At 36.7% G+C, this 26,528-nt stretch overlaps 1 protein-coding gene across 1 annotated transcript in view; it reads right to left on the reverse strand.

The window, feature by feature from the left end:
- Window positions 1-271: 271 nt before the first annotated feature.
- The window catches only part of itga9 (integrin subunit alpha 9), a 190,711-nt gene continuing 164,454 nt past the window's right edge, over window positions 272-26,528 (reverse strand). The window contains exons 24-28 of the mRNA XM_002940247.5: window positions 20,044-20,169; window positions 14,825-14,944; window positions 13,513-13,614; window positions 9,792-9,911; window positions 272-2,293 (exon numbers count right to left, since the gene is read on the reverse strand). Of these exons, the coding sequence (XP_002940293.3) occupies window positions 2,195-2,293; window positions 9,792-9,911; window positions 13,513-13,614; window positions 14,825-14,944; window positions 20,044-20,169 (567 nt within the window). The 3' untranslated portion in view covers window positions 272-2,194. The remainder of the gene's footprint in view (window positions 2,294-9,791; window positions 9,912-13,512; window positions 13,615-14,824; window positions 14,945-20,043; window positions 20,170-26,528) is intronic.

Genomic DNA, 26,528 nt, shown 5'->3' on the forward strand with positions numbered 1-26,528 from the left:
TTTCCCTAGATGAAGCCTTCATTAAGCTTTTACCAGCCCATTAAAAGGCTTTTCAGTAGACTGCTGTTTTGTTTTGATTCTGCTCTGCTCTGACTTTACATTCAGTTTTTTCCCACTGTTTAGTGCAACAAAAAGAAAAAACGATACATATTTCTTAACTAATACATAATAGTATGTTTGCACCAGCCCTAGTCATTGCACTAATGAAAAAGGGGTATACTTCCCCTTTAAATAAAGAATATACAAAAATCACACAAAATCTTCAAGCATATATCTGCAGTAATATATCTTCATTTAAGCCAAGTGTAACATGTATTTATAATTTATGTAAATAAGCCTAGTTTGCAGATTACAGACTAATTTGACACTGTGGGAAATATGAACGTCAGTAACACTGAATAACATAACAGCAACATTTGCTGCTTACACCTCCATGTACAAATCTATAGAACAGAAAATGTGTCATAAGACGTCCCTTATTTAAGCCAGAAGGCTGTGTGTGGAAGTAGAGCTATACAATCAAATGCCTCGACACAATACTTTGAAAAGACTAACACATATCTATTAAATGCTAGAATTGCACATTTGTGGCCATTCTTCCCAATTCAAGGCATAATCGTAAACACAATATGAAAGGCTGCACTTACACATACACACCAACATGCAAAGTAAATACAGACATCACGTTTTATACTGAAAAACTATGGATCGGGGGGTGCTTAACTATTAACGTTTCTTTGAACAACAAGTATCACAACTCTAATATTCTTACACAACATTGCTATAGATTAAAAGAGCAGTAATGGTTTTACAGAAATAATATTTTTTCATTAAAACAAAAATTCACGGAAAAGGTCTGAAAAAATGTGTGTTACCCTTTGTACTGGGAATATTCTCTTTGTAATGATAACGTCTTACAAATGTTTCCTAACAAAATGGGTTCTAGACAAAGCAGTGAGGAAGCGATAGTGCTGGGGACTTGCTAGAAATACCTTCGGGTCTATTCACTGAATGTTGGTAAGAAATAACTCATGCTTTTTATGCCTGAAACTTATGACTGAACTAATAATTTATTAGTTAAGGGAACCCAAATTCACTGGGGAGGTTTCAAAATGTTAGCCACCCCACCAGGGAATTAAATTACTATGTTTTTCCTTTTTAGAACAAAATACACCAGCCCTGCGAACATTCTAAAGCACTGCTGTGCTGCCATCTCTGTGGTCTCCATTTTATCACTTCTTCACTTCTATCAAGAAAGCAGTAGCGATTCAAAAAATATAAGAAAAAAATGAGAAGTGGGTTCGTTAAATTACAGTGTGCCTTAACAACAATTAGCCGACAGACCCTTTATGCAGCTCTGTGTTAATAAAAGTCACAAAGTCTGCAACAGGTTAATAATCCGTAGCAACTAATGCACTGTTTGGCTTGAAACAGACAACTAGTAAATGCTACCTGCTAATTGGCTGCTATTAGCTTCTAGACCTGGTGCAAAAACTTCAACCCAGTTGCAGTGAATATGATTGCCTGGACTGTTTACAAGCATTGACCAATAAAATTTACTCTTTTATAAACAATGAAACAACATTACTTCCCCTCTTCACATGATTAATATTACATGGCCTTACACACACACACATATATACAGCTACACATTATGAGATACACATTTATGTGTGCATTTTATATAGATTCCCATAAAAAGTAACACACATATGTTTCAGTTCAAGACCACTAAAATATATCTGTTTGTACACACATAAAACTGGAGCAAGGTATCAGTGCTTTAGAGAACTGTACAGCTATTCATAGCAATAATTCATCAAATATAAAGACAAAATCAGTATAAAAGATGTATATTTATAAAAATACTTTTCTTTAGGTAACAAGTTTTCCCCTGAAAATATACCACATACTTTATGTTGGATTCATAAATATTCTAATTCACTGCAGCTCAGTCTCCAAAGTTTATATCTTCAGGAAACAATTAGTTTCCTCCAGTCACTTCACACAGACTGAGTGGCTACCTTAGGACACACTCTTCTTTGTTAGCTAGCCTATTATAGAGGATAAAGAGCATCAACGAGCCTCCAGAAAATCTGGAGAAGATTCTTTTCTTCCACATATGGAAGATACATGAGCAGAGCCAATCAGCTAACAAGTGTGTGTCATGTGACTGGGCTGTAATTTTTGCAGATCACTGGTTTTTCTGTACCCAGTTCCAACTTTCCTCATTTTCTTTTCGATTCTTCTCTGCTTCAATGATCTCTTTGTATCTTCTGCGAAAGAAACCCATCTGTGGAGATAGACAGGGAAAAATTACTTTCCTTTATTGACCTAACTTTACCTCCACATTAGCTGTTACTAGAGCACAATAAAAATGATGCAAATAACTCATACATGCTACTATGTTACTGAAAATAATAGTTTGCAAATTCAAATATTATATAAACAATTTTTAAATATAATGATATATTTTTTAACATTCAAATATATATATCTATCAGCAACCTGTGAGACAAAGCCAGTTACTGTCACTAATTGTGCAAGGTTACAGCCACATTAGAAAACAAGTTAAAGATGATGGAAACACTGTTCAATGAAACAAATTAATACAGATTAATCCACCTCTGAAACCAGTACATTTAGCATAAAAATGTAATAATCAGCCCTGTAGCAACAGCTTATATCACAGGCCAGTGATCCCCAACCTCTTTTACTCGTCAGCCACACGCAGATGTTAAAAAGTGTTGGTAAGCCACACAAGCATAAAAATAGTTCTATGGAGATGCCAAATAACGGATGTGATTGGCTAACCCCATCTGAACTGCTAGCCTGCAGGTGTCTCTGGGCTTCCAAACTCGCATCCAAGTCAAAATAACATAATCATCTGTGTTATCTAAGATAACAATAACAAGACTGACACAGTCCTGGTAAGCTGCATTCTCACTGTTAAACTGTTTTGCATTGGTAAGTTTGTGGCCATCATGTTACTAGGGGAACCTAGGGTTATAGAGGGTTTACAACCCTTTTAAGATTACTTTGATAAAGCATACATTTTCTTTACTAACACTTTTAAAGGCACTTTGCCCTTTTTATTCCCACCTAGATTAACTATTTAAAGATTATAATAATTTTAATGTATAATAATTGTTACCTAATTATTGTCAAAATGTAATGAAAATGCTAGTCAGCTGATATTATAGGGACATTTGGTTACACAAAATTTCCCTTACTTTACGTGACTTCAGACAACACTGTGGATGTCAATAGAAAAAAATATTTATAGTCTGGGGCAGTAACAGTATCTCAGTCTGATAAACTGGCCTCTGGAAAACATCTTTACACAGGCAGGATGCCAGCAATTTTGGATTAATTACTATTTTCAAAAGAAAATAATTTGTAATAATATTATTCTCTTTGAAAACATGACTTTTCTGTTATTTTAACATTACCCTACTTCAGCCTATTCTTCATTCGGAACTAGTTACTAAGGTAATTAAGTGGCAATTGTTTTACGAATACTTAACATCATTACACTCCTTGCACACTTGCTTAAGCGTTGATAGTTATTGCTGGAGCTCCTGAGACCTTAATGCCTCTCCATGCACATTCATAACTTGAAACAGAAAAATAATTCTTATTGTGTTCAATTGGAAGAGGCTGTACATTGCTCGGTAAGACATACAGGAATAAATACCGAGGTGATTTACCTTATTACAAATGACTATATTAACCCTTTCACTGCCAGCCGTTTTGGACAAAGTGGAACTTCTACTGCCAGACAGTTTTTGAACATTTCGCACTGTTTGACTTTAGGGGCCTTTCCTCGGGGGTACTTTTAGTTTACCCAGGAAAACAATATATTGTTTTTTTCAGGACAACTCAAGCTTTTAAAATATAGTAGAATTTTTGTGTAATTCCAATTTTGTAACAAGATATAGGCTTCTAAATGTCTAAAAAATGAAAAAAAATAATATTTTCCATAATATAAACACATATACCAGAAACAAAAAATATTTTATGCATGAAAATACACCTGATTTGGAAAGTCCCATGTCTCCTGAACGTGCCAATACCAAATATATATAGTTTTATGGAGATTTCTCACTTGTATAGGTCAAAACCCTCCAGCAGTAAACTACCAAATTTCCAAAGCACGGCTCCAGAAAGCTGCATACTTTAGATTTTAAGGCCCAAAATTCCTCTAACAGAAAGTTTATCCCAGAAAATTTTACATTTTTAGAAAGAACAGATTCTGGGGAATCCAGAATAGGCACAACTGTCTGTCTACTCCAAACTATCAAGTCACAATACTTTCCTAAAGTTATTGGTTTTTATCAAAATTTGTAAAAATTTTTAAAAATCGCTTCAAAGCTTCCAGTCTATAGTATCTTAACTCCTAAAGGTCATAAAGTAACCAAATAAAACACCCTAAATATGAACGTCAGGGGTCCACTGAACCGTTTGATGCCCAATATGTATAGGTTTAGCTAAGTATGTGGCATGTAGGGGCCCCAATGGGAACATACCCCCATATGTACTGTCATTTCTGTCATTTCAGCTTCTGCAAAATCAACATTTACATCATTATATGTGGGATAACGCTAGTAAAAAGTACGCTCTTTCTACTCCAAGGTACCAAGCCGCAAAGCTTTCCTAAAGTTGGCAATTTTGATAACATTTCCAAAAATCCAATCAAAGCTTCCAGTTTCCAGCATCTTATCTCCCACATAGCTTTAGGTACCAAGATAAAACACCCTGAATATGAACGCCAGGGGCCCACTGAACATTTTGATGCCCAATATGTATAGGTTTACCTAAGAATGTGGCATGTAGGGGCCCCAATGTGAACATACCCCCATATGATCTATCATTTCAGCTTCTGCAAAATCAACACATTTACATTATTATATGTGGGATAAAGCTAGTAAAAAGTACATTCACCCCAGAAAGTCATATGTTTTTGGAAAGTACACATTCCCCCAAATCTAAAATGGGTACCCATGTCTTTCTACTCCAAGGTACCAAGCTGCAAAGCTTTCCTAAAGTTGGCAATTTTGATAACATTTCCAAAAATCCAATCAAAGCTTCCAGTTTCCAGCATCTTATCTCCCTCATAGCATTAGGTACCAAGATAAAACACCCTGAATATGAACGCCAGGGGCCCACTGAACATTTTGATGTCCAATATGTATAGGTTTACCTAAGAATGTGGCATGTAGGGGCCCCAATGTGAACATACCCCCATATGATCTATCATTTCTGTAATTTCAGCTTCTGCAAAATCAACACATTTACATTATTATATGTGGGATAATGCTAGTAAAAAGTACGCTCACCCCATAAAGTCATATATTTTTGGAAAGTACACATTCCCCCGAATCTAAAATGGGTACCCATGTCTTTCTACTCCAAAGTACCAAGCCATACAGCTTTCATAAGTTTGACGATTTTTATGGCATTTCCAAAAATCACCTCAGAACTTCAACTATGCAGCATACAGGTAATTAGGTACCAAGACAAACCTCCCTAAATATGAACCCCAGAGGTCTACTGAACAGTTTGATGCCCACTGTACATAGGTTTATCAAAGCACATGGCACTTAGAGACCCCCAAATATACCTTGTGCACACTAATTTCATGGCTTATCTTTACCTAATTCATAAACACACGGCAGTTTTATGAGGGGAAGAAGCTGCAGAAATGTAGGGTGACCCCTAAAAACCATATATTTTTGGAAAGTACACATTCTGACAAATCCAACAAGGGTAAAGAGTCCTTTCTATACCAAAGTACCAATCTGCAAAGCTTTCCTAAAATTAGTGGTTTTTATGACTTTTCAGAAAATCGCATAAAAATGTTGCAATTTGCCGCATTTATCTCACACAATTTCTTGCATATAAAGGCAAGTCACCCCAAATAGGAACACCAGAGGTCTACTGAACAGCTTGATGCCCAATATGCATAGATATACCAAAGTCTGCGGTATGTACTGACCCCAAAATGAAAATAGGGCATATGGATTTCTCGCCTGCCAACTCAGCTTTTGCACACAGAGCCCCCTGACAGCTTATTATGTGCAATAAGACCCCCTAATTATACAGAGACCCCCAGAAAACCATATATTTTTGGAAAGTACACATTCTGACAAATCCAACAAGGGTAAAGAGTCTTTTCTACACCAAAGTACCAAGCCGCAAAGCTTTCCTAAAGTTAGTGGTTTTTATGACTTTTCAGAAAATCACATAAAAATGTTTCAGTTTGCCGCATTTATCTCACACAATTTCTTGCGTACAAAGGCAAGTCACCCCAAATAGGAACACACCAGAGGCCTACTGAACAGTTTGATGCCCAATATGCATAGATATACCAAAGTCTGTGGTGTGTACTGAACCCAAAATGAAAATAGCGCATATGGATTTCTCGTCTGCCAACTCAGCTTTTGCATACAGAGCCCCCTGACAGCGTATTATGTGCAATAAGACCCCCTAACTATACAGAGACCCCCAGAAAACCATATATTTTTGGAAAGTACACATTCTGAAAAATCCAACAAGGGTAAAGAATCTTTTCTACACCAAAGTATCAAGCCGCAAAGCTTTCCTAAATTTAGTGGTTTTTATGACTTTTCAGAAAATCACATAAAAATGTTGCAGTTTGCCGCATTTATCTCACACAATTTCTTGCGTACAAAGGCAAGTCACCCCAAATAGGAACACCAGAGGTCTACTGAACAGTTTGATGCCCAATATGCATAGATATACCAAAGTCTGCGGTGTGTACTGACCCTAAAATGAAAATAGCGCATAAGGATTTCTCGCCTGCCAACTCAGCTTTTGCACACAGAGCCCCCTGTCAGTGTATTATGTGCAGTAACCCCCCCTAACTATACAGTGACCCCCAGAAAACCATATATTTTTGGAAAGTACACATTCTGATTAATTCAAAATAAGTAAAGTTATTGTTGTACACCAAAGTTACACATGGCAAAGCTACGCTAAAAACAGATCAGGAATACTAATATAGGGATAAAAATGCAATAAAACCAAAAAATTGTGCAAATCAATGAAACAACAAAATAAGTCACATGACAGTGTAATTAGTGGTTAGAATATCTTATCCAATAGTCACGCTGTCAAAATAAACAGTTTTTGGGGGAAATAAAAAAAAAAAATTAAATGAAAAAAAAAAAATTTAAAAAGTTTTTGTGAGTTTGTGTATACATGTGCACATGTAAAAGTTGTGTGACAGTGTGTATATGAGTGTATATGAGTGTATATAAGTGTAAATAAGTGCAAAAAAAAGTGGAAAAAAAAGAAACAAAAAAAACCTGTGCTAAATTGTGTTGTATGTGTGTATACATGTATATAAATGTATGTAAGTGTGTGTAAAAGTGTGTATAAATAAAAATAAATTCACACTTACCTGTCCTGAAGGTCAGATCGATTCCCTGCTCCAACAATCTTGCAGCCGTCGGGAGGAAGTAGGTAGGAGGCAGCTCAGGGGGGAAGCAGTACAAGCAGCAGATGCGATGCGATCGCATCTGCTGCTTCTAGGATGGTCCTGCGACAATCGCATCGCAGGACCATCCCCCCCAACCCCCTTGGCTCCTTGCCGAAGGGGTTGGGGGCACATCTGTCTCTCTGCACCGGCGGCTTTTGCCGCCGATGCAGAGAGAAGCGTTCAGCCTGAAAGAACGTAGGTACTACGGCGTTGGCAGGAAACTGCTTTATTTAAAACGACGTAGTACCTACGGTCTTGGCAGGGAAAGGGTTAAATGTATTTAAAGGCTTTTATCTTACTGTATATGTTTATACTTTAAAAATGCTTTGATGAGTCATGTCCCCTTATTTACCTGCACACAAGAATGAGTTAAAAATGACATTTCTCAATCTGGAAACACCTTGGTGAATATTTCAAGCACTTTAGATGTATTGATATTAGCATGACTAAGAATTAAGTTTCTGAATCTTCTAAACATCAGTTACTGTTTTAAGCATTGAAAATGTATGGATATAGAGGGACCTGGGGCTTTCCAGATAAGGAATCTTGATCACCTTCCCTTACAGTATGTCTACTAAAAATGATTCAAACATTAATTAAACCCAATACAATTGTTTTCCCTCCAATAAGGATTCATGCAATTAAGCTACAGATACTGTTTTATTATTATAGAGAACAGGGAAATTATTTTTAAAAATTAGAATTTTTTGCTTATAATGGACTCTATAAGAGATAGCCTACCTGTAATTTAGAGCATTCTGGATAACGGGTTTGAGGAAAATGGATCCGTTATCTGTACAAACATTTTTCAACTTTTCTAATAGCTGGTGGGATTTATGCACTGCCTTTATTGTCAGGGTGCATGCATCACAGACACTGCATAAAACTGGTCTAATTTCTTTCTTTTTGCATTCCTATTCCTTGGGTTTTTTTGAAATACTAGAAACATATAAACATGCATACACAATATTATGATACTCTTTTCTACTGATATACAGGGTACATATTTATCAAAGGGTGAACAGACAATTCACAAAAGAACTTTATACCTCTATTCATTTTTAGAGGACTTTGGGGTTCTCTTCTCTTGGAAAAAAATTGTCTGTTCAACCTTTAATATTCCTCTTTATTTTGTTTAACCAGTGTCAAATCTGGGAAAATGTAAAATCAGGGAAATATGGTAAAGCAACTTAAACTTCAAAATTATAAGCACAGGAATATGTATACTGTGGTACAATATTGCCGAGACCCTTCTGAAAGTCAGAAACACAACCATCTACAAATCAATACGTTATTTGCATATGGCCAAAAGAGGTTTTTTTTAACTAAAAATAACATTCACAGAGGAAAAACAGGCATGTTCAACTCTACATGCAATGTAATAATAAAGGATTTTTTATGTAGAATGTTATTCATTATGGCCTATAACTTTTGCCAGGAAAACAATGGGAAGTGTCACAATAACACATGCATGTGGATATCCACAAATGCTGAATCAAGGAATGCATTCTGGAATGTACATTTCACGCAGCCAGCAGGATTCAGACAGATGCCAGAAGACACAACGGAAGCAACTATATTATTGGTTTTTTTGATCAACCTGGAAAGGTTTCTTAAAAAACACATTGTAATTTTTCATGTATCTGAAATGTACAACTTACATTATGTTTCCCACAGTGTAATATCAATGTGTCCTGCTAAGAATATGGCTTTGTTCTTTGCATTTTCATATAATAAACTCATTTAGCATGTGGTTTGTTTTGCAAAGGGATTAAGCAAGTGTTTTGCACAAGCATAAAGATCAATAGCAGAAGATTAGATTTTTTTTTTCATTATGCAATACTGCAATATGATTTTTATCAAGCCTTTTTGTAATTTGATTGTTGTTGCACAACAATCAAAGGACATTGTATGATTCAATTCTTGCTTTTTTGAAAAAATTTTCAATCCTTTGCTTTTTTGAAAATATAGCAGTAGGCAAAACAAATGTATACCTAACCTTACTGCCATGTTGAAAAATGCTTTTTCTATATACAGCACAACATAAATATTATTCTATACAGAGGTTGTAATCCTAGCCAGTTTTGCCTCTGAAAATGTAAATTCAGGTAGATAAGCACCCACTCACCAACTCTAAAAGAAAAAAAGAGATAATTTCTTTTGTCCATAAAGCAAAATACTCACCTGTACCCACAACAAAGTATTCATTGTATTACTTTGGATGCAAATACCACTTTTTCAAAACAAGACAAACAGATTGCATTAATAGAAAATCAATGCAATTTACCTTCCATAGAAGAACAGCCAACAACAAAAATATGAGAATCCCAACTAACAAACTGATGGCAATAATCCATCCGACAACATATCCACGTGGTTCCAGATTGTGCAAGGCCTCAAAAATCACCTAAAAAGAAATAGTAAGGTAAAAATTAGTCACATTACTTAAAATTGGAAGTATTCCTGGGAGAGACAGTCACGTTATATACACAAAGTACGGCTTAAAAAGTATTGTCCAGTATTGGACAATGATTATTATTGGACAATGATTAGCACATTTACACAGTTGGGAGCATGCTCTTGTAACACAAAGAAGTGTGAGAGCAAAAGACAGAGCTCTGTCTATTAATTGGCTTGTGTGACCTAACATGTATGTGTGCCCTTAATCGGTTTGTGTGCACTGTAAATCATATGATCCCAGGAGGTAGTCCTTAGTTTTTAAAATGGAAATATTCTATTTAGGATTACCCAACAAATTACTAACACGTATATTTTTATGAATATTAACTATTTAGATGAAGCAAGGTTTCATATATAAGCTGTTTATGTGGTATATTTTTATAGAGACCTACATTGTTTGTATACTTTTCCTTTCAGTCACATATGTGGGAAATGTTATGTGGAAACCCATTATCCAGAAAGCTATGGAACACTGAAACCTGCAGCATGCCCTGTGGATAGTGCGCTGACTGTGCTAGTCAGCACTTAATCTAATGGAGGCGGAAAGGGGAAGGCATACTTTACATGTGAGTTATGGAGCTTAAGGAGGCACAGCCTGCAGCAAGGCCACATCCTTATTGTCTGCCCTAAGGTACAGGCCTCCTATACACCTCCTGACAGCACCCACTGTTTTCTATTCTCGCTGCTTTCTTTGGATTACTTTTCTGACTGAATAATGCATTCAACGGTCCACTATGGAGTCAAATTACTCTGTCTTAAAATCTTTTTCCAACAACACACCATAGCAACGTACAAGCTAAGAACTTCTTAGAAAACTGCATAACAGTTTCCTGGAAATTAAGTTGGTTGTCAAAAAAAGACTATTTAATAAAAAGGAAGGCAGCAATTGTCACCTCTTTACGGTTACATATGCATAACTGTGGTTTGTAAGGAGTGTTCCTAAACTGCATTCCATAAGAAGGTAAACAAAAAGGGTGAATAAAAGTTAAAAGGAAAACACTAACCCAAACCACATGCCTTAAATTTTCCTCTCTCTATGACCACTTGAAAAAAAGCAATAAAGAAATTGGATCACTTTAGGCATCAGCAAATAGGAAACCCTTGATTGTCAGCTCTAAAACCCACCTTAAAACCTGTCTCAGTTTGCTACTACTTTTTTTTTACGGTCATCCCCCTCCCTCAGTGTTTGTACAATGCCAGAGAAAATATTTATGCTTCACAAACTGTAATGAAACCATCATAAAAGCCAGAGCAAACCACATTACACTGGAGTAAAGTTTGCCTTATAAAATGCACTCCAGGCTCAAAAAGATATGATGGGGTTGCATTACAGAGACACAGTTCAATATATTACAGGGGAAACAAATATAAATAGGAATGCTGTATTTTATATACTGAAGTCAAGTTAAGCTTAGGGGTTGTCACAAATCATCACTCTTGGCTTAAGGGCTATTCACTATGTGATATTCTGCACTAGATTAAAAAAGGCAGGCAGTGGAGGCACATAGTTGCCCTCACCTCCCGCCCTTACCTTGCATGTTATTCTGAGGCGCAAGGCAGGAGTGGCAGGACACACACAGCCTGCCTTTGGGCTTAGCTGCCCACCCTGATATGGTGATCAGTGCGGAGATCAGTGTTAAGGGGGGCACAAGGGATAAGTAGATGAGCACTAAAGACATCGTAAATATTTTGCAATAAAGATGAGTTTGATATAATGTATAATTAACAGTTTTAACTTTAGTTTATAAGATTAAATGGCAAAAGGTTAAATTACATTTTTTACAGTAATGTGAACAGAATTAGGTAGCTGCTAATGGAAATCATATTTGCATTCTATGATCTGTAGAGTTTTGCAAGTTTAATCTACATGCATTTTGGAATTCAGTGTCCTATAAATCTGTTTAAAATGAATATGGAAAGAGGTTTTACTGACTAAAATACCTAACTCGTATACTGGTTTAATGTAGCTATGCCAAATGTTTTCATAAGTTTGCCAAACACCAATGTCAAGGGAGAACATTGAATATTTTTCCATTTTTTACTACAAAAAATGTCAGGTTTTTGTTTCAGGGGGCCAGACTAAGTGGGAACATTAAAAGATTTGTTAGGAATCCAAGTGTTACATACAAAGCCAACTGAACAGCAATCCAGAAAAGTGAGTCACAATAACATTCACTACTCTAGAAATGATCACAATAGTGTACTGTCACATAGCTTACCTTTCTACATATTATTGTTATTATTATTATTATTAATCTGGCAGAGGTGTACAAAGAAATGTAGTGTACAAATAATAAGGATAAAAAAAATAAAGCAAATGTGATTGATGGAACAAGCAGAAATCAAGACATGTCCATTTCTGCCTATGTTTTGTAGAGGTCGGATGGGGGGTGAAGGGCCCCCCGGGGCTCCCCCCCAGGGGCCCTGCAGGTGCCCGCGCCCATAGCCCCCCCCAACCCCCCTTGCAGGGCCCCCCACTCGACGTCCTCCCCCGAGTGCGTAAATTTAACACGTCAGGGCAGGAGCAGTCAGGCAAGGGGAGCACTGCAAGGGGCCCAGTAGAGCCGGGGCCCAGTCCGGCCCTGGGCAGATGTAGAGAAGCAGATCCTCTCTCATCAGCAGCTCCACTGACATGCACAGCGTTGGCCTGAGTGCAGCTAGAAGGAGAGGAAATCGGCCTGAAAATGCTTTTGTGTTTTTCTGGCTGATCTGCACTCCGTGTAGCTGGAACAAGGCCGTCGCTGTACCAGTCAGTACAGCTAAGTGGAGCTATGGATGAGAATAGCTCTGCTTTTCTCCACCTGCCTACAAAAAACAGGCATAAAGAAGCAGACATTAAGCAACATGTGGCCTAAGGTCTATATGTCAGGTGGGCCCATTGTTTTCAACTGAATAACAGAAAACAATCATTATGAATTTTGTTAAATGATTTTCACGAGTGGCACTTACATATAGTAGGTGTATATTTGCAAACAAATCACGTCGTCAGGCTATATATTTCTATAATTGTAGTGGGTAGACCAAATGAATGACCTGTGAGGATACCAATACAAACATCTTGGCACCCTGTCTAAGCAGCCCTCAAATAAATGTCAATAAATTGTAACTTTGATATGACTATTACTATGGACATATGCATTGCTGCAATTATTACAGAAATTATTTGGAAGCGATTTGCACATGATAATATTGATAAAATATCATTCTATTTGATAATGCATATACATGTTGCATTTGGTCAAAGAGGAAAATTGTGGACTGACCATTGTAAAAGGAAAATTGTTGTGGGGGGTCTTGCTAACTAAACACAGCTATAAATAAATAAAACTATACCAGCATAGGTATTCTCCTATATTAAGCAGTGTTCAGCAGGATAATGTTAGTGTATATCAATCTGATATTTAGATTATTAATTTGCATTTCTAATGTCCCCACTTTTCATTTTAATGAAAGTTTTGTTAAATGCTTATTTGGAATATTTGATTTAAGCTGAATACATTACTTTAAAGTTGGTGTACAAAGGAAACATAATTTGGACATTTACTCACTGTTGCCTGGTTAGAATTTCCTTGTTGCACCTCAATTGCTCTAAGAGTTGAGTCCACTTTCACCACTGCTTTTGAGACAAACTGAATAACCGATGAACTGTCCTGTGCAAATAAAGACATAGAACATAATGTAAATTAATATATATACATACAGTATATATATATATATATATATATATACATATATATACAAGGAAGAGTGGAGCACACCCTATTTAGGTTCAAATGCCTTGGGTGCTGGCAAAAATGAGGAAATATACGGACAGAGAGCCGCACACACCAGGACTTAGCAATAAGTGAAAAATGTTTTATTGAAAAAAATAAATAAATAATTTTTTCACTTATTGCTAAGTCCTGGTGTGTGCGGCTCTCTGTCTGTGTATATATATATATATTTATATAGCTATGAAAAATGTCAGCACTCACAGGATTTCATAAGCGATTTCAACAAAACAAAGGGACAAAAATGAAGATATGAGGTGAGATTTATTAGTCCTACGTTTCAGTTCCCTACTGGGACCTTCTGGAACCATCGTCATTTTGCGTTTTTGAGAGAAATGCATTACAAAAAAGAGTTTTGTATTTATCTTTGCTATGGTCTGCGTAATACAACAAGGCAGTCAAACTAAAGCGCGTATGATCTGTCATCATTGCACGGAGGAAGGAAGCAATAAAACAATAATTTGCTTTTCATTAAGTATATCTTTCCAAATGCTTTTTCTATATAGACATAAAGGGTGGAAAAGGAAAATTACTTTTTTCTCACTAGTAGGAAAAGATAAATCACATTAATTTTTTGGCACATGGATTTTTATAAAACCATTAAAATAATTCACAGCCCTTTCCTTTTCAGCAATTTCCGCTACCTAGATAATGTGACATGGTAAAAGCCAATTATTTAAACGAAAAAAAAAGTATTAACTGTTTGATAATTCAGCCCTTTCCAAGGAAGTTCAGGGAGGATATTACACTGTAAGGCTTACTTACAAATGTTTTTAACATTTTTTCATGTGCTCTCTTTTCTGCCTGTTACAGATTCCTTAGGTCCAGGCAGTTCTCTAAAGGTTAAATAATTGTAAGTGGGAAACAGACCTAAGAAAAAGGCCTAGTCCAGCACATAGAAGAAAGGTGACCTGAAGCTCAAGGATCCATTATTTACTAGAAAAGCCTTCAATAACCTTTACAGGGTTATCTAGGATACAAAAAAGAATCTGTAATCTTTTTGCTGCTGTACTGTCAAGCAATGGTTCTGACCTTCTAAGAAAACATAGAGTAATATCACATTATACCACAATACACTGTTGCTTCTTACTTTTTTGAGTATCTCTGTGTTAAGCAACATAAGCACATCTATGTTTCGAGTCTCTTCTTTTGCCAGTGAGCTTATATAGCAGTTTAAGACTAAACAGGACTTGCTTGTTCGTTCACACTCCTACAAAACAAACAAAAACATGAGACAAGTTGCAGTATAAATGTAGAAATCATTTTGCTAGGCTCTTACATAAGCAGCAACAAGCAGATTACATCAGAACCCTTGTCAACATTTGTGTCAAGTTTAGACAACTGAGTAGTCTTTATGATAAATTAAATTATGAATATTCATTTATTCCATTTGCTGGTGTCCTGTACTGAGAGGCAGGGTGTTGAAATAACTTTAGAAACAGAGACCCCAATCATAACTCAACCCTACTATTAAATGTTTACATGCCAGAGCAGTTTGATCTTGTTCTTGTCATGTTACATGTTGCTTGTCAACACCTAGGGGCCTATTCATTAGCATAAGTATGATTGAGTCCGAATGCTAAAAATTTGTATTTTTTATAAGTTCAGAACTGTACGTATTTTCTACAATATTTTTGTATATATTTTTGTGTCAATTTGTGTGACAAAATTGTATTTGTCGCAAGGAGTATGAAAGTTTTGGAATTCATTCAAGCTTTGGTATCGTGACTTTCCTTAGGCCAGGTTGGAGCTGCAGAGGAAGAGTTACAGAGGAGTAATAAGTGCTTTCTTAGGTGAAACATCTCATTACTCTCAAACAACTTTTAACAGCTTGAGAGAAATTAATTTAAAAGAATGTTATTTTCCCTGAATATTATAAAAGTAAAAATGATTTATTGTAGAACTTTTGGTTTAAATACTAAATCCACAGAAGTTTTTTTTTAATTCCTTCTGCCCCCTTTGTTCTCCATTGTCAGAACCTTCCCTGTCACAAATGTTTGCACCAGCTAACCCTCTTCTGCTTCACTAACACTATTTTCAAGCTGTCACACCTTGAGTCTGACTAACTTCCACTTTCATTTACAACTCCAGGCCACCTCTCTCCTACATCTCCACATACATCCTTGTCCGTGGTACCCCCTTGGACATGTTTCAGTAGTCACTGTCACGCGTAACTCGCAGCATGTTTAATGTACTGAGCTTATAATGCTGCCAAAGAAGAGCAGTGCCTAACTGCCAAACAAGCAGATGGTAAAGATTGTACATCATGGGAGGACAGCACCAGCAAGCTGGATGGAGGTGCACAAATAAAAGGTCATGGTTACAGCCGCTTGCATAACAGGGCTGAGCTATGGATGCACAGAAGGGAAAGTGTCTATATCTGGCCTTTGAAGGGACAGTGGTGCATTAATAGCAACACAAGCTTGCGAAGCAAGAGCAAGCTGTTACCGATGGGTGCTTTGTCAGAGCTGGTATTTGAGCTGCTGCTGTCATAACAGAGCCATAGCAGCACCTATCACTGCAGCTATGATTAAAGGGTTACACATTTACAAGGCTGTAATTTACAGATGTGTCCATAGGAAAATATGACTTGCAGAGTATATGATACAGTATATAATACTGTATAATATCTATCTATTTATCTTGACACACACACACACACACCTGCACATACAGAGAACAATGGTGTGTATGACCTGTAGATGCACAGACAACCTTAGAGAATATCAGGGTGCAAGCCTGGCAACCTGAATAAGCTACACTACAGCAGGAAAAATGTTCTAAACAGTCATGAGGTACGATCTACTGTACTAATTACTGAGTTTAAAAAAACTGTATATACAGAGGAACCCAAAGGATTGATGCTGACTGTGCATCCCTTTCCTCACAAGCATTCTTCTCTAACAGAGAGTAATACTGGCATGTTACTATAATTTGTAGGAATGGGCCAGTATAACTATTAAAAGAGGTCCACATTATTCTTTTAAATTTAATTTTTTTTAATAAAGGTCAAGCCCAGACCAATGTTACTTACTACTAACGTGCCGCCTAAGCTTTCCTAGATACTGTTAAAAAGCAACTGTTACAATGTGATACATTAGTTGCTGATATTTCTCTTCTGCTGAGAAATGTATCATCTAATGTATCAGATTTTAACAGTCAAGTAAAGCACCTGGCTTCCAGAGCACATAAAAGTATGTGTGTGGGGGGGGGGGACAAAACTTATTCCTTTTAAAAATGAAAGGGATTCATATAGATTTCTGTTTGCAATTGAAATATCTGAGTAAACTGCCTTCATCATCATGATTTTGTGTAGCATTAACACAGGCTGATTAGTGCTAATTGTGTGTAAATATTTTGCCAGTAAATGTATTTTAATAACATTTATTGTGTTTGTATGCGTTTATGGGTGCTTGTATGGGTGCTTTTTGCAGTATATGTGGGCTTCCTGAACAGAAGTACACAGCATCATTAAGTACCTGAGGGCACAGTTCCAACCCTGGCAAGCAGTATGAGTTGGCTCTGTGTCTGAACCACTGTAAAATATATTTCATTAGAGAAAAACATTTGTAAAACTAGTTACAGTTAATCAGCACATGATCCTTGTTATAGTATCTGGAATGTAAACAGATATAGATTAATGTTTACAATAGGAATGTATGGATAAACTGTCTTCATTACAGTATCATCCCAATTCTCTGTTTAACTGTATTAATAACATAGTGAGCATGATCTGTACCCCCAATCTTCTCTCAGGTTTTGGGAAAGGAAATATATTTGCAATGGGAATTAACTGGGCTTACTTGGATATTTCCTAGCTTGAGCTCTTGAGATAAATATTAGTCACAGCATACACATTAAAACATACACATGCATGTGTAAATTTCACAGAAATAATAGTACAATGTAAACAGATATTTGGATAATTGAAATTTATTTCAAGTCTTGTTTTAGCCAACATAGGAAATACATTTTATTCTGTATCTAAAACTTAAGACATAAATATTCAGACTGCCTGACTTCTTTAATGCATGTTAGGACAGAAGGGAGCACACAGATTAATGAATTGAATTTATAATCAGAGCCATTAAAATTATGTAATGTGCAGTAATGCTTGTGTCATAATAAATGTAACCTACTGTCCTCTTTGAAGTGCTTAACAGCACATACACAATATACGCCCCTCATCTGAGGGTGACGGCTACATTGTCAGTATACTCAGAGGCCATGGGGTACTGGAACTAATGTATTCTAGCAGATTAACAACAGGTTGCACTTTGCTGTAAATCTGTGGAGTAAATTTCAAACTCTGCTAAAGTGACAGTGATTATTCTGTGGGGGGGGGGGGGGTGTATAACACTACAACAGCTGCCCTTTATATTGTTACATCATACAACCTATACATTCTATATAACTGCAAAAAATATCTTATCTTCCTCATGCCACTGCATGGAAACAGACAAAGTTCTGTGGAGGTGAAGGTGAAGAATACAAAGATAATTTAAATCTCAACAGGCAATGTACATATCTAAGAAACAAATATAACTTTTAAAATTATCCTTTAAATATCATTTAGAATGCTGACTGTACATTTATTAAAATATAAAAAAAAAAACATAAAAACATTCCCTAAGATTTATGTGAAGTATTTTTTTTTTTGGGGGGGGTATGGATTGGTTTTCAGACAGTTAATGAATAAAATGTGAAAAGCTATGTATGTAAAAAAAATACTAAAAACAAAACAATCTAAATTTTTAAACAACCTCCCCTTCCCTGTTCCATTGCCAGAGGGAAAGTGGTTATAAAAGTAATAGGAGTGCCAGAAACAAATCTATTGTTGGCACAGAGCTCTGGAAACATTGCAGTCACTGGCATGTACTTTAATGTGACTAAAGTGACAAAAGCAATGCGCATACTTGGTATTCTACAAAAATTAAACAACGTCTGTGGTGTATATAACCTGTTAAAGCAGACCATGGCTACAAAGATCATCACAAAATTACAAATGTCCTGGCCACTTAAAAAAACTAAATAAGAATAGTTGCAGCAGTAACTCAAAGTTTAGTGGGGAATTTAACTGTACAGTGTCCATTTAGTAAAAGGAAAAACAACAATAGTAACTACTAAAATGCTGACACATATTTCACTAGGATAATGGATTTGCTGCTTGTCCTCTTTCTGCCCACAGGGATTCTGCTCCTCAGAAATAATTGGGGGCTTATTTAAAAACACAGGGCATATTTGTACCAGGACAGCAAACCATGGCAACTAATCACATTGTTGTTTTTATTATTTTACCTGCAGCTGGCTGCTATTGGTTACTACCCATGAGCAAATTTGCCAGTGTTGATAATTGAGTTCAAATTGTCTAGTATTCTATTATTGTGGTACATTAGATTGTAGTTTTCTGCTTAATTTAGACAGCATTTGAATTTATACCTTGGTTATCTGCTATAAATTGCTAGTATTTCATAATTTCGTGTTTAGGCTATTTTATTTTATTTGAACTTACTGCTTCCTTACATTCAGTACACCGTAAAGGACATGTAAATCCTACATTTGCCTACAGTGTATATGAGTTAGGCAAGTCTCCCCCACCCAAATGGCATCATTTGTACTGCATATATCCCCTCCGCTTGCCAGCGCCATCACATTTCCCTAAAGCAAATAGCAACTTTCACCCGGTGGCCATTTTTCCTCTGATACATAATCAGATACATTTAAATCTACAAACAGCATACACACACACAGACCCATATTCAGCATACATTTCATCAAGAATACAGGCTCACACAGGCAGAACTGTCTTTGATAAAAGTTCTGCTTTGTTTGAGCTGAGCTCAGGAGAGAAAGTTAGGAGAAAAAACTGAAGCAGAAAGCTAGAGCTGAGTTTCTATGGGAACCAGCAATGCCATTTCTTCACTGGCTGCTAGACTGGAGGGCGTGTTTAGTAATCTGAGCTTAGAACAACTGAGCATGCCCACACGCCAGAAGTCAAAGCAAATTCCCAAGGGGGGGGGCTCGAGTGGGTTACAGGAGAAGAAGGAAATCTAAGTGATTAAGGGGATGATGCAGCCTTACTATTATCCACTGGACAATCACAGTAGCCGGTATTGAAAGATTTCAAAGAGGCTGTTCACCGATTACATTGTTGTGTGTGGAGTTTACATGTCATTTAAAGCAGGTCCTTCATCTTGTTACTGCTTATAGTTTGTATCCCCTCTAACTGGAGAAATTAAGGAACTGTTTTATAAATGCCAAAAACAATATGATGTGTAAAAGATGTTTAACTGTAATCAAGACACTTACCAACATTTTTCTGCCAGATTTAGTAAAGAAAGCAAATATTGTATGAAATATATTTTCCTTATCTTGTGGAATTACACAAGGTGCAGGGTTTTTCTGGAAAGAGCAATTTCCTTTGTCTTGGCTCACCTGGGAAAAGCAATGATATATTTAACTTATTTTGAATGCAAATCAGTATAATATGTATAAAGCACATTGTAAAATCATAAAATATGCTGAAATATTCTTGCAAGCATCCATTCTATATAATACTTTTCTATTAATTATTATGACTAACATGGTACTACTTCTGCAATCAACTGATATTGACACTTCTAAATTAATAAAAGCAACTAATTAATTAAATTGTGTTAGTGTTATTCCTCCTATTTATATGTGGTTTACACATAGCACAGCATGTAAAGTACAAAAGTCCAGCATTGATTAATATGTTTTGTAAGCATAATTCAGCATTTAACTTGCATTCTAGGGTAACTGAGCTGGCAATTGTGTTGGGTTTGTCATTACATGTCCAACCTATTAAATCTGGAGATTCATGTTATCTGCACTGTAGGCATGCCAAAGAATGCTGTATGAAATATGGCATCTGACAATGGTTCAGCTGGTGCCTATGGCCACACACAAGGGAAAGACAGGAATTACAATCTGCTCCAGGCAGGTTGGTTTACAGGTATGAGGCATGTTATCCAGAATGCTCAGGACCTGGGGTTTTGCAAATAAAGGGTCTGTTTGCTATTTGGATCTCTATACCTTAAGTCTACAAAAAAAATTATTTAAACATTAAATACATTTTGCCTGAAATAAAAAAATAATTATATGTTAGTTGGGGTCAAGTACAAAGTACTGTTTTATTATTACAGAGAAAAAGGAAATATTTTTTAAAAATGATTTAATTAAAATGGAATCTCTGGAAGAGGGCATTCCTTTAATTTGGAGCTTTCTGGATAACTGAACCCATACCTGTACTTGGTTCCAGTATGCTAAAGGGCGCTGTGCCTTGTGCTTTTTTGTGCAAAGCAGGCACAATTGGCATGTTGAAGGATGTAGAAGTTGAAGTATATAGAAATGCAAGTGGGCAGAAAGTACGTTATTAAAAGGTATCTAACTGGTGTCCTTGAGTCAAGCACTGTGCCCTGCAATTGTAAGCAAGGCATTTAGACTCAGTTTGTACCCAAGTTCTTGATCTTACACATTTTAAAACTAATAAAGGTAACATAGTTTATAATCCCATTGCACAGTAATGTAGAGCTCTTTAACACTCAAAATCTCCAGTGATTTATCTGGACTTAACTTTGAAGCTGGTTCTTAAAAATAAATAAATACTAGCTGACAGGAAAAAATGTGTGCTACCACAAGTTACAGGAAGGACACCTGAAGATGTGGACATTAGCATACTCGTATCCATTACTACCAGTCTAACCTATGTATAATAAATGAATACCAGCATCAACAAGATTTCTAGACTTTAATTTTAATAATTCTGCATTAAAAACAAAGTTACTGACTGAAGAGGAATCCATAGCCTTAGAGCCAAGAAAAGCAAAGGCGTAAACAGATTAAAATCCTTGGCCCTAGCAAAGCGAACTACTGAAAACAATATGCATCTTGATGTGTTATCCCCTGCCCCACTTCTCAGTAGGGGGAGGGAGAGCAGAATTGTTTATAGAAAGAATATCCACTGCTGCTATAAGAGTAAAACATTCCAGAACCTTTTCTAACTGTGCTATTACTCACGTCTCAGTTCCAGTAAACCTGCCTGCATTCAGCTAGGACATTTACAACTCAAGAAAAAATACAGTACCTCACTAGATTACTACAGGAATTTGTCAGCAATATTTATTTTCCATTGCAAAACAGCAGCACCCATAACTCGAAAGTCAGCAGAACTGGTTACAATAAAAGTTACAAGTTACACAGTACAAAACATTAATTTATAATATACAGGGGTCTTACAATAATTTAATAAACAAGGGTTAAAGAGTAAAAAAAAAAGGATCAGAGGGCCCTGCTCACAACAGCTTACAATTTGAATTATGTGCATAACACTTTTGTTCAGCAATATCAGCTAACAATGTGATCTGCTGTTATAATTAAAGTAAAACCCCCTCCAAGTTACTCTTTGGGCCCCAGACCTTCTGCTGCTAGCCCAACCACTACCTGATAAAATTACCAGCCCTTCTGTGCCCCTGCCCGCTCTCAACAAAGTTACCAACAATTTATACTTCTTCTTTAAAGGAAAACTATACCCCCAGAATGAATACTTTACCAACAAATAGTTTATATTATGTTAAGTGACCTATTAATAAATCTCACCAGACTGGAATATAGATCAGTAAATATTGCCCTTTTACATACTTTCCCTTCAACCACAATTTAGTGATGGGTGTGGGCAACCTCAGAGATCACATGGCCAGAAATAATGCAGCTTTAACTCTAACAGGAAAACGTGTAAAAGCAAAAGACAGAACTCTGCCCATTTATTGGCTTAGCATGTGTGTGTGCCTTGGTTTGTTTGTGTGCACTGCGAATGCTATGATCCCAGCAGGCGGCCCTTATTTCTTAAAATGGCACTTTTCTATTTAGGAGCACCCAATAGCACATACTACTAAAAAAATGGTTTATTTATATGAAGCAGGGTTTTACATATGAGCTTCTTTATACAATACATTTTTATAGAGACTTACATTGTTTTAGGGTATAACTTTCCTTTATGAGGAGATCTGTTGCATTACGTGGAAGAAGCCTCCACGATGACATTACTAGGAGTCAGAGACTCAGAGAGAGTGACAGAAGTGTGTGAGGGAAGGAGTGGTCATCAGATCACTGGACAGCCTGGTTTATCTAAAAAAAAATTGTATACTGCTTCTGGCTATAATAAACCCCACAACCTTCTCAGCTAAAGATTTGATTCTAATCTGTCAAGCTGAGAAAGGAACTTGGGGAGGCAAGGGAGATAGGGATTGGGTGCAAGAACAGGGAACAAACTTGCCTGGGAGTTGATGGAGGCATGGTTGGAGGTAGCAGCTAGTGCAGCAGCAGCAGCAGCAGCAGTGAAATAGTGGTAGTAGTGGGAGGAATGTGTAACTTGCCTGTGCAGGTGGGCCTTGCCTTCTAGATTTGATAACCCACTCAGATGGTATGTTCCAGACTAGCCAGCTTCCTCTTTACTTCACACCCTACACAGACAAGGTACATTTTCTCCACCCCATCCAAATGTCAGAAAATACACTGCCACAGACATTACTAAGAATTGCCTCTGATAAAACACACGTAGAGACGATTATCAGTAAATGATCAGCATTGTTTATTTTAGTAGCTGTGACAAGTAGCTGCTACTAGTAGCTCTGTGTGTCTTCACCCTAATGGTAAGAGCCCACGGAGTGAGTTACTCGCCAGCGACAGATCTCTGCTATTGTGGAAGAGTAAATGCTCAGAAAAGGCTTTCCACCGGCAACAATAGAAGTCATACTGCAGGCAACTTTGCCTGACTTCGGGAACTAAAGCGATGCAAAGGGCTTTCCACCAGCCGGTAGAAAGCCTTTTTGGAGTGGTTACTAGCCCACGATAGCAGCGAGTAACTCTCTCTGTGGGTTCTTACCCTACCAGGAGCACCAGCCTGGTGTATAAGAGAAGCGATTACAACTTGTAATTTAGAATATGCTAGTGTAGTAAGAGCATTTTATACCCATTTGTACTGCAATCAATGAAACCAATGCAAAGAACTCTACATTCTAAGCATTGCTAACTGCATCATACATATATAGACAAAGCTATACAGTATATAACATGCAGAAAACCAGGACTAGATGTTCTTTCCTGCCAATTATTTATTATGCAGTTAGATGAGCTTTCAAATCAGTGTGCAGGTCACATTAAACGCCATAGATAACAATTTAAATCTGTGATATATAAATACCAGTGTGAATACCAAGTGCCACAGGTTCTACAGGCACTGATTGATGCCACTCTCTGTTGTTTACTGGCAATATGTGGTGCAGCATGACTACAGTGATCCAGTGCTTAAAAGGTTGAATAAACTGCAGGACAAATAAAGGTTGACATACACTTGTCTGTGCATGGTCTAAGAGAAATCATTTAAACGTATGAATATCATCATCATCTACATGTCAGCATCCTTTTTTTATGCTAAAAGCATCAGTAAGATCGTAACTCTGCATTAAATCATCTATTTGAGTATAAATCCTCTATTCAGGAAAAAACAAACTAGACCAAAATTAATATTTTTGTGTAAAATGAAACTGCCTTAAAAATTGCACTACATAAATTAAATGAAATCAGTTTTGTACAATGCAGCGCAATGTTAAATGTCAGAAACACCCAGATTATCTTTATAATTTTCTTCCCTTCAGCACATACAAAAGAACATACTGTCTCAAACAACTAATGGAGAATGTCTAAAAACAACCCAGCTGAGAGCGAACTGGCATAGAAATAGGAAAGACCAAAATAGTGTTGCTAGGCTTCAGGGATATACTACCAGTGCATGGCTGCCAGTAATGCTGGAAAACTGAGGGATGGTCCCTTTAAAGAACTACACCCTAAAAAATGAATATCTCAAAAAATCCTTCTATATATTGAACATACCAGTCTAAATGCTCATCATCTCTATAGTAGTAATATTCCAGGACTTCAAAGTTGTCACAAGAGCTTCCCATCTTGGAGTATCAGTGACACTCACTTCTCACTTCTCAAATCAATGCTGATTACTAACTAACCCTAACCCTGATTAAATTCTGATCTAGAATATATTGTTTTAATGCAGAATTTGAATCTGAATTACTAATCAGCCTTGTATATATACAAAATATTGTGCATAAGGTATCTGACAGTAGTTGTGGTGGGAATCTGCAGAGAAGGTGAAGGGAGCTACTGGGGGCATACACAGAGGCAAATGTCTTCACTGCCAAAGAGCCATGGTTGCCATAACCCCAAAGCATGTTTAGCATTTCAACTTTTTTGTTAATCTTTAGTTCTCCTCTAATTGCTCCTAAGCCAGTTTAAGGGCTCTGGTACACGGGGAGATTAGTCGCCCGCGGCAAAACTCCCTGCTCGCGGGCGACTAATCTCCCCGTGTATCAGAGCCCTAAAGCTACATGAATTGCTGTTATTTCCTACATGAGAAAACATACATTTTGTTGTTTATCTAGTTAGGACTGGGGTAATTTTCTATATGTACAATTGCTGATGTTTTTAAAAAAATCTTTAATGGAGTACTGCTATTTGTATAAACATGCAAACAATTTGCATCAGATTTTTAATACAGGTATGGGACCCATTATCCAGAATGCTCGGGACCTGGGGTTTTCCGGATAAGGGATCTTTCTGTAATTCAGATCTCCTACCTAAAGTCTGCCAAAAACATTATTTAAACAGAAATTAAACCCAATAGGATTGTTTTGCCTCCAGTAAGGATTAATTATATCTTAGTTGGGATCACATACGAGGTACTGTTTTATTATTACAGAGAAAAAGGTAATCTCTGGTGGTCCTTCCGTAATTCTGAACTTTTTGGATAATGGGTTTAATCATTTAAAAAAAAAAAAAAAAAAAAAAAACATTTAACCAAAGTTATTACAGGCATGAATGTTAAACTGAGGTAGTTTTTTTCCCAAAGACATTTATCATTTGAGATGCCTTGGTTGCTGGCCACTTTCCCTAAAATAATCCCATGTCAAGAGAATTTCCAGGACACATTATAATCCTTTAAACAGTGACCACTTACACAGGTCACACCTCTAAAACACACACAGTCCTTCTAAAATGTATTTGTCCCTTTTCCAGGTTTCTCCATTTTGCTGCTTTTTATACTAATTTTTTGCAAACCATTTTGTCAATTATATTACTATGTGAATGGAGGCTTAGAGATAAAAAATGACACCAGTAGTGTTTTTATGTCATTTCCTTGGTGTGAAAGATAATGAAATGCACAACTTTAAAAGGATCAGCTAATAGCCGAATGAGCTATTTAAATAAACTCTGGCTTGATTTGGACCAGTCCAGTTTAGTATAAAATTTAACTACTTGTACCCTTAAAAGCAAAATATAATTGCCAAAATAGAAATTTAGAGAGTCACATCATGCCACACATAAATAATGTTCTGGAAATTTTATAAGGTGTTTCTAAGGCTCAGAAGCTCAATCAAGCCATGTTTAGCGCAGGGGACCTCCTGTCATGGGGCAAAATGAGAATCTTGCCTCATGTTACAGTGCCCCACAGGTTACCAGGGAATATCCTGATTATTTTTTTATTAAATAGGGTTTGGCTTCAGCCAAATCAGAATCCTGCTTAAAATGGCTCTGATTCATCTGAATCCCAAACCGAATGCAGGATTTGGTGCATCCCTAATTTATAGATTTAAACAATTTTGGAGGTCTTAAGGCAGGGGTGGGCAAACTACGGCCCGCGGGCCACATCCGGCCCTTTGGCCTTTTTAATCCGGCCCGCCGACGACGCCAAGTCTCATCAC

This window comes from Xenopus tropicalis, chromosome 6 (genome assembly GCF_000004195.4).
Source record: "Xenopus tropicalis strain Nigerian chromosome 6, UCB_Xtro_10.0, whole genome shotgun sequence".
Classification (NCBI taxonomy): domain Eukaryota; kingdom Metazoa; phylum Chordata; class Amphibia; order Anura; family Pipidae; genus Xenopus; species Xenopus tropicalis.